At 59.2% G+C, this 9,019-nt stretch overlaps 1 protein-coding gene across 3 annotated transcripts in view; it reads right to left on the bottom strand.

Moving 5' to 3' along the window:
- Positions 1-308: 308 nt before the first annotated feature.
- The window catches only part of ABLIM3 (actin binding LIM protein family member 3), a 50,423-nt gene continuing 41,712 nt past the window's right edge, over positions 309-9,019 (bottom strand). Inside the window, exons 10-21 of one of the 3 annotated variants that reach the window (XM_080627300.1) lie at positions 7,484-7,613; positions 6,526-6,624; positions 5,181-5,231; positions 3,857-3,991; positions 3,542-3,606; positions 3,211-3,358; positions 2,603-2,632; positions 2,125-2,183; positions 1,563-1,623; positions 1,455-1,462; positions 834-914; positions 310-449 (exon numbers count right to left, since the gene is read on the bottom strand). In XM_080627300.1, the coding sequence (XP_080483426.1) occupies positions 336-449; positions 834-914; positions 1,455-1,462; positions 1,563-1,623; positions 2,125-2,183; positions 2,603-2,632; positions 3,211-3,358; positions 3,542-3,606; positions 3,857-3,991; positions 5,181-5,231; positions 6,526-6,624; positions 7,484-7,613 (981 nt within the window). In that variant the 3' untranslated portion in view covers positions 310-335. Of the gene's footprint in view, positions 450-833; positions 1,463-1,562; positions 1,624-2,124; positions 2,184-2,602; positions 2,633-3,210; positions 3,359-3,541; positions 3,607-3,856; positions 3,992-5,180; positions 5,232-6,525; positions 6,625-7,483; positions 7,614-9,019 lie in introns of all 3 variants that reach the window. The other 2 variants (XR_013957811.1, XR_013957812.1) reach the window with 2 other exon arrangements.

The following is a 9,019-nucleotide window of genomic DNA, read 5'->3' as shown; positions in this document are numbered from 1 at the left end:
ATAAATAAAAGCGGTTCATTTGCTGCTGCCCTAAAGCAGACAGGAGCAATCACCAGTGCAGCATTGCCATCCCCACCTCAGTAGTGACAGACACCAAGTGCTTTGGGGCCCTGCGGCTTCAGCCGCCGGGGAGAACCCAAGAATGGACACAGTAACAGGGCTGGGAAAGAAAAGGAAACCAAGAGCATAAAATGATCTGCGAGACTCCAATTCACTCTCAGGGGTGCAGAGGGCGCCTCTGCCACATACAGCACCGAGAATCATACAGAGCTGCAGGATAGAGATCTTTCTATGTATATATTTATAGGTATGTATATATTTATAGTGCACTGCATTTAAAACAGCCGGGCCTGCTTCTTCAGCTCATTCCTCTTCCACAGCGCCAGGCGGTCGAACTCGGCGATGGTCATGCCAAAGATCTGGTAGAACTCCTCTTGGGAGAGGTGCCGCTGGGGAGAGACAGGATGCTGGGCCAGGAATGGGGACCAGAGCCACCACCCGGGAGTCCAATGGCATCCCCTGCCCTGATGTGTGCAATGGGGTGCTACAACCCCCAACAGTGCTCACTCAGGAGAGAAGAGCACCCAGCTCCTGCCTTCTAAATGCACTCATGCTGTGGGCATGGGGAACAGCGCTGCCTGGCCAGCGGAGCAGCAGGACCACTGTGACAGTGTGCTGGCACATGTGTGCTCCTGGGGAGCCATGGAGATGCTCCTCAAGCATCCATGAGCCCCTCACAGCCCCACACTGCGTGCTGGGGCTAAGGGGATATCCCAGGGGATGGGGTCCCTCTGAGCCCTGAGATTATCCCCAGTGGAAAAGGCTCTTCTCACCTCTAACCGAGTCCTGTCCACATCTTTGGGCAGCTGGTTCCTCCCCCTTGTCTTCACCAAGAGCAGCTCATAGGGGTATATCTGCACAGGGACAAGAAGACCATGGGACACACTGTGGCATACCTGGGAATGAGGCTGTGGAAGCCACCAGGATAAAGCTTCCTCCTGTCATGTTCAGCAGGGTTTGGGTGGCACAGCTGCCTCCAGGGCTTGGACAGGACAAGGCAAAGGGGGGACTTGCTCTCATGGTGACCCTGATCCACACTGAATCACTGTGGTGGCTCTGGAATTGCCTGTTCACTGTGAAACCAGGAGTGACCTGGGGATGAGCGTGAGTGGGGGAACCACCAGCACTACCACCCTTCCCTGTTCCTCACCAAGGAGACACTTCTGCTCAGCCAAGCGCTTGGGACCCTGGCAGGAGGGGAAGGACCATGGTCTGAGCCCCACAGCTCCAGGACGGGGCTGTCAGGTGGGGAATGGAGGGGGATGAAGGCAGGGCATGGGGAGCAGAGGGAAAAGCTTGCTCCTAAAGGGCCTGAGGACACATGGACACATCTCTGGGACTCTGGCACTCACACCTCCAGCTGGCAGCCGCTCCTTGGAGCAGCAGCATCTTACCTTGTACTCTGTGGGGAGAGAGAAAAGACAAGACATGAGCCATGCTGGCCCCTCTGCTGCCAGGCATCTGGCTCTGTGCCTACAGGGTCCCCTGGCCCATGGCCTTACCTCGCATCCCCCAGTTGACGGCATTCGTGCTGTCGTAGTGGAAAAGTTCGGCACTGGGAGGCTGTGGGAAGGATGCAGGGAAGGAGGAATAAGAGGGGTCCCCTCTCTATGCTCAACACAACACCTCCCATGTCCCCAGGGGGAAAGGCACCCACCCACCCACCCCAAAGCAGGACCTGCTCCTCACGCCTGGCAGTGGGGAAACTGAGGCACGAGAAGGTAAAGTGACAAACCGAAGTCACACTGAGGCAGGGTCAACCCCAGCTATCAGTGTCCCAGGGTATAAAGCAAAGCGTTTGCACTGAGAAGTAACACCAGCAACCCTCTGAATGTGCCCTGCAGGAGGTTCAGGGCAGGCGTCTCTGTCCTTCCTGCCTGGACAGGGCACTTTGGTCCCCAGTAAGGGTCAACTTGGACTGGCACAGACCAGCAGTGACAGTAGGGGAGCAGAGAAGCGGGCAGCGGGACACCCAAGAGAGCACACCAGGGTTTTTGAGACATGGAGAACCATGAAGGGTGCAGAGATGTGCGGCAGCAGCAGGATACAGCAGGAGGCACTTACCCGGTGCAGCCCATTCCTCCTGTAGGCAGGGAGGGAGGCCGACTTAGAAATGAGGGGATCTGCAAAGAAGCCACCAAGGTGCATAAAGGAAAATGCGGGGATGAGCCTCGCACCCTGGGAGAGCACTCTCTGGGCCACCCTCCTCCTGTGCTCCCATGTCACTACCCAGCTCCACATTCAACGAGCTCCATCTCCCTCCAGCTCCAACTCATTTCCAGCCTGGCTTCCTCCTGTGCGGACATTATTCTCCCCAGAAATCCCTTTTCCATGGCAGCCTTCCTGCCTCCCCCTTCAGTGCAACACAATCTCTTTAAGTTTCTCTGTCACCAGCTCTGCACTGGTTCAGCCTACCCTGGCCTTTCAAAGCCTCCTTCTTCTCTTCCCTTCTTCCCTCCCTGGTCCCAGCATCCCAGAGCCCAGGCTCAGGACCCCACTGCCCCAGGGGACCAGCAGTGGAGGGCTGCAGGCTCACACTCACCACTGTCAGCCAGGTAGTGCATCCGGGGAGCTGCAAGGAGAGCAGAGCCAGGAATCAGGGATGACCGGACACCCCATGCCATGCAGAGCTGCCCGGCTGCCAGCCCCATGGGTCCTGCTTGGGGGTCCTTGAGCATCTCCAACAACCCCAGCTCCATGATGTACCACGAGGAGGGAGAGCATGGAGCGAGCTGTGCTGTCAGGCTCCCCAACACCCTCCCTGGAGCTTGAGGGCTGGGTGCCCTGGGTGTTGTGCACTGAGAGCAGTGCAAGCAAGGATGGCAGCCCTGAAGCCAGCCATAAGGAGTGAGCCCAAAACAGGTCAGGGCAAGCCTAGCATGGCTGTGCTGTGAGATTCCCAAGGGACCACCAACCACCCCATGAGGCACTGCACCAGGCTGCTGGACAGACTGCGAACACCCATTGGGCAGTGCTCCATCCTGGCCAGGGCACAGTGAACGGATCGAGCCCTCCAGAGAGGAAAAGAGCCTCCCAGGTCTAACTCTGGTACTCAGCACATCTCCCACCACCCCTTCCCCATCCCCTGCTCTTCCCTCCCACAGGGGCTCTGCTGGGTGGGATGGACAGACAAACAGACAGTGTCCTTACAGCCGTTGAGGGAGCCCTCATAGCCAATTGTGTGCAGGGCTTCTCTGCTGCTGGCCGAGCTGCGAGGGGGTGTCCAGGGGTCTGCATAGGAGTTGGACCGAGCCTTCATCTCCTCCCTCAGGATCAGCCGGCCGATGCCGCTCTGGATCTGGGCAGGGGGGAAAGGCTGCTTCGCACCCCTTCTTCAGACCCATGTTGGGGATGGCCAAGGGAAGCAGGGATGGTGGTGGCCCCTTCCCGGGTGGTGGAGCTGGGCTGGGTCTCCTCCCCAGAGCCCACTGCCATGGGGGCAGCTTGCTGCTGGCAGCTCCCCTGCCAGGGCATCGCTCACCTTGTGCATGCCCCGGTCATACCCATCCTCCTCGCCTCCAGACGAGAACCTCCGGGCCCGAGGGGCTGTAAGGAGACACATGAAGGGGTCAGATGGGGATGAAGGTGGAGGCAGGTAGGGAGCAGGCAGTTCCCAGCTGTGTGGGGACAATCGAGTCCCAAGGGCTAAGATTTCGGGGTCACTTTGGCACGTATCATGGCCCAACCCCGCCTTCAGGTCCAGACCCAACTTGGGAGTGGCTCTCCCCCAGAGAATGGCTGGGTTATGGGGCAGGAATGGGTTTTGCTTTTCCCCAGGTCAATGAGGGGCTGTTACCTTTGGGGGAGCTTTGGAAGGACCAGTACTCTGACTCAGAGTGGTAGTATGGGTCCGGGGAGTAGGCAGGGCTGTACTTGGATGACTGTGCAATGTCTTCGCTGGTTTTGCTTTTCGTGGCTGCAGGGGGGTTGTCTGCAATAGGAGCAGGCAGAGCTACAGTGAGGACCCTGAGTCCTGCAGCAGGACTTGCAAAGATCCATCTCGGGATGAAGGCAAATCTTCTTTCCTCCCCTCTCCCCGGTGGCCACCAAACAGCACAGGAATAATCCATGTTCAAAGTGCTGACACCTCGGGGAGACAAGGGTGCAGAGGCAGACAGTGGGGATGGTGACAAGCAGAGGGGCTGTTAATGATGTGGCTGGGAAGGGACCTGAATGATTCATGGCTCACAGCACCACAGCAAGCTCTGGTTCCTGCATAGTGTCCACCCCAGCCCCAGTACCACCAGTGCCACCAGCCTCCCCATGGCTGTCCCATCACCCAGGGGGCTATAACCACAGAGGCAGGAGGGGATGGGGGAAGACTCAGTGCAGCAGGGAAGGGGCTTTCAGTGGGTTACTGCCAGGGAAGGCAGCAGGGAAGTGGAAGGAGCACCAAGGCCAGGCACTGTGGCAGCGCTATCCCACCACCTCAAGCGGGCACAGGGGACCCTGCCAATGGTAGTTACTTACAGCAGTGGGTGCAGCCAGCAGCAGGGCAGTGGGAGTTGGGTAGGAGCGAAAGGAGAGCCCAGGGAGAGGAGACACAGAAGTTACTGCCTGGGGGGAGCAGCTGTCCCTCTACACACCAAAGCAAGCAGTGACAGTGCAAGCCAGCCCTGCCGAGGCATCAACCACCCCATGCCTCAACGCCCCCCAGGCCCTTTTCACCCTGGAGCATCCATCCAGGATAAGCTGTGATTTTTCTCCAGTGCTCCATGTCAAACTGCAAATTACCTGCTTCATCCTCTTCCTGAGGTTGCTCTGGCTCCTGGCATCAGCAAGTGATGCTCCTGGGGCAAGGCACCCTCTGCCACCCCTCCACAGTCTCATTCCCCCTCCCACAGCAATCTCTGACCCCAGTCCCACTGACAGCCTTTGCCTCCATCTCTCCCAACAAGGATGCAGTCCAAAGCTGACTTTTTCTCTCACTGAGCCCTGCAACTGCTGCCTGGAGGGGAAGCAGGAGCACCAGCTCAGCTGGTCAGCACCCCAGCATCTCACACTTGATGCCTGCTCCCATGTCCCACCCTGCCCCCAAATGCCACTCAGCCAGACCAAGCCCTGTGCTGGTACCCTGCCCATGCCCTGAGGCCAGCACACAGCACACAGACCATACGTACCATGCCGCTTATAGATGGGGGGCTTCCGGTAGATGTTGCTCTCGCCAGCAGCTGGTAGAGAAAAGAAAGAAAGGGAAGAAAGAAGGAAAGAAGGGAAAACGGGAGGTCAGTGTGGGCATGCTGAGTGCTGACAGGACACAGGTCCTGCAGGAGATGCCACCCACGCCACGTTTCCATCACACAACCACCTCCGGCTCCACACATCTCATGGGAGCCCGGCACCGGGCCAGTGACCGGCAGGCTGCAGGATGGGCAGCAGGAGTGAGGTCCTGGGGCTGCCCTCAAAGACGGTGCGCACGAGGACATGCAGTGAACACCCCGGCATCAGCATGCACCACCAGCCCCGGGAGCGGCACAGCCAGGAGCCACCGGCTGCTGCTGCAGCTCCTCAGGGTGCCTGCACCGGGAACAACCGCCTGCGAGCTGCCTGGGGCAAAACTACATCAGCCAAAGCCTCTTTCCACAGCAGAGAGAGAAAAGAGCGAGCCGGGAGGGAAAGCAACTGGAGCCTGGCGCCGAGAGCTACAGCCCCTGTGTGGGGGACAGGCAGCAGAGCAGGGACAGGGCCATCCATAAACCACCGACCGGCAGCGGGACCAAACCCTGCCAGGGGTGGGGTGGGAGCAGGGGACTATGGTGGGGATCCTCTGGGTGTCCTCATGGTGCTGTCCCAGGGCATCAGCTCTACATCACGGAGGAGGACACGGGCAGCAGGAGATGCTCCAGCTGAGCAGGGTGTTGTGGGGCTCTGGCCCCACTGCACATGCTGAAGGATGGATGGGCAGCTGCCTGCTTCCCTCCCTGCCCCTCCGTCCCCATCCCTGTGGGCTCTGTGGGAGCGGGTGGTGGCCCTTACCTGGTGTCCCCCTGCAATCCCTGCAGAAGGGGAGCAGGCATCTGGCAAGCCCAGAAGACTCTGGGGGGAGGGAGCAGCGGGCCCTATGGGGAGTATAAAATAGTCATCTGTAGCGGATGGGTGCGGAAAGGCCTCCAGAGACACGCTTCTGTTCATGATCCTGGTGGGGAGGCAGGGGAAGGGGCAGGCTCTCTGCAAGGGACTCATCTCCGTGTAGGGAGTAGAGGAAGATAAAGGAAAAGGGATAAGAGGGACACTGAAAGGACCAAGCAGATTCCGGGCGGCTCTGGGACATCCGGGTGGTGATGGGGAGGAAGGAGGGTTCAAGCTGCAGGTCCTGTTTATGGATGGCCTCTACCACGGGTAGATCCTGCTGCCAGCTGGCTCTAGGCAGGCGGCGGAGCTACGCATGCAACACAGCAGGGATGGCACATGCTGGCATGCCACAAACACGGCGCTTCCCCAGGGCTGGGGCACCCCAGAGCCTACCTGGGATGTGGAAATGCTTGGGTGCTTGGTATGAGGTTGGAGTGGAGGACCTCACATCTAACTGGCTATAGTAGGGGGAGCTGCGCCCGCTCTCGGTGCCTACGCGGTGCCGAGCAGAAGCAGCCATAAGTGATCGAGAGAGAGAACAAGAGGCAGAAGAAAATGGGTGTTAAATGCAGCAGCGTTAGAAGAGCAGGGGGTGACCCCTGTGGTGATGGGGACGTGTGCCAGGCTGTGGTCCACGATGGGGCGTGATGGAGCAGGGGAGATTTCCCACATCTCCGGAGGCAGCAGGATGCAGAGAAAACCCCGTGTGCGGGCGCTGTGCAGGGCTGCCCTGCTGCTGGCAGAGGAAAGCTGAGCGTGCTGCAGAGGCAAACAGTGATGGGCCCTTGGCAGTGCAGCACAGGGAATGCAGGACCTCTGGACTTACTGACCTCGGATTTTCCCAGTCGTTCCTCCCTGGCTCCGAAGGGCAGGAGACATGGCACAGACACACTCTGCTTCCCTCCGACATGCTCCAGGACATGCACACGCATGTGTACATGTGCACATGTGTACGTGTGCATGTATGTGTGTAAGGACCCCCCTTACAGCACTGACTGGGCATAAGCGCTCTCATGCACACCTCTCCCAGAGGTAACAAGCCATTCTAGGGGTCTTTCTCTGGACCTGGGGCTTACCACCCTGCCATCCTTCATGGGCCCCAGCTCAGATCTGGCCTCTTCTCATGGTTCACATGAATCAGGGGAGGCAGCGGACGCACACAACAGAGCTGGTCACTGCCCCACAGCTCCTGTTGCTGTCAGCCCCCCACAGACACCCCAGGCCTCCTGCCTGCTTGCCAGAGGAGAGAATACCAAGGTCCCCTGGGATAAGCAGGGGCCAGTTTGGTGATTCTGACTCCATTTGGGGTCTGAGCTCAGCTTAGCCTTGGGGCTGCAGCTGAAATCCTCACCTGAGCGGTAGAAATGGTGTGGGGACCTCGGGATGGTGGGGGACATGCCCTGGCGGCTGTAGGTGGGAGAGTCGATGTAGCCAGGGCTGGAGGCTCGCCTCTGCCGTGTGTCAAAGCTCTCATAGATGTCCTAGGGACCAGGAAACGCGTGGAGAGAGCAGGATTAGAGCTGGCAGGATGGGGGACGAGGCAGGTCCTCTGCCAGGGAGGGCTTGCACACTGCTCTCCCCAGGGGTCAAAGGACAGAACCCTCCTGGGCCCCGGCCCCCCCATCTCCAACTGGGCAGGGGGATGTTCAGCAGAGCCCAGTGGTCCCTGGGCACAGGGACACTCTGTAGTGGCAGCAGGCGACAGACCCCAAAGTGCCTGCTGGGGCATTACCTGCGAGTACGGGGAGAGGGTCCCCAGGGACTGGAGGCAGCAGGAGGCAAAGAGAGGCGGGGAGAGAAAGAGAGAGACAGCACGTGGTTAAAGGGAGCAGTGACAGACTGGGGTCCCACGTTACAGCCTCACTGCAGGTCGTGAGGCCAGCTGATGGCACAGCCAGAGCTGAACTGTGGCAGGACAGGAGTACAGAGCCCCTGGCCAGGAGGGGAGCTGGTGAGAGGATGGAACCTCCCAGGTCAGCAGCCTGCATCCCTGCTCAGAGACCTTGTTGGAGTGGCTGTAAGGGGAAAAAGTGGTTGCTGGCTCCATGGTGCTCCACAGCAGGCCATGGCCATACTGCCTGCACCATCATTGGTGGAAACCAGACTTGTGACAAGCCTTGCGATGGAGACGCAAGAGATGCTGCTGCGGACCATTGCAAAGTCCTCTTCCAGGTCCACCTCAGGTCCCCATCTCTGAGCTGCTCAGAACCTCTTCTCCACGGGCTTGCTGAAATCACCCATCAATCCCAGTCTGCCTGGGGGAGTGGGGCAGAGCAGTTCCGTGCCATTTGCTGCTTGAGCATCATCTCATCACATGCTTACAAAACACATTGACCAAGGCCCTTTCCCCTGGCTGTGGAACCAGCATCCAACAGGGGCAGTCCTGCATGTTCCAGAGACACTGTACTGGGGCTGAGTGGCCAGGCTCTGGGCAGAGCCTGCGGTTCATCTGTCCCTCCATCCCAGAGGGATGCACGTGTGCTGTGTGCCCTCCTCCTCTCCTGCTGCAGGCTGCCATGGTGAGCTCCCTGCCACATCACTCCTGAGGGTGACATCTCCTCCTGCACAGCACTGCTGGTCCCTGCACACTGGGCCTGCAGCACTGCCATCAGCTTATAAGGTCACTGGTTTCTTCCTTACTGTATAGCAGCAATGTAAAGATTACCCTTCTGGCCCTCTTCCCAGTGATGGGGAGCCTCTGGGAGAGGTCTTACCCCCCCTCCTGTCTCCCTGCAGTATTCCCACTGGGGCAAGTGAACCCACATGCAGCTCTCTCCATTGCCCCAAACTGGGGCCCAGCTCCCTGCAGAGCTGGTGCATCGAGACTCAGTACCTCCCCATAGCTATATCTCTCCAGCGTCTCATCCGACATGTATCTGTGATAGGG

The sequence above is a fragment of the Psittacula echo genome, assembly GCF_963264785.1.
Source record: "Psittacula echo genome assembly, chromosome: 11".
In the NCBI taxonomy this organism is placed as follows: domain Eukaryota; kingdom Metazoa; phylum Chordata; class Aves; order Psittaciformes; family Psittacidae; genus Psittacula; species Psittacula echo.
Note: the sequence above shows the minus strand (reverse complement) of the source record. Positions and strands in the feature narration are given on the sequence as shown.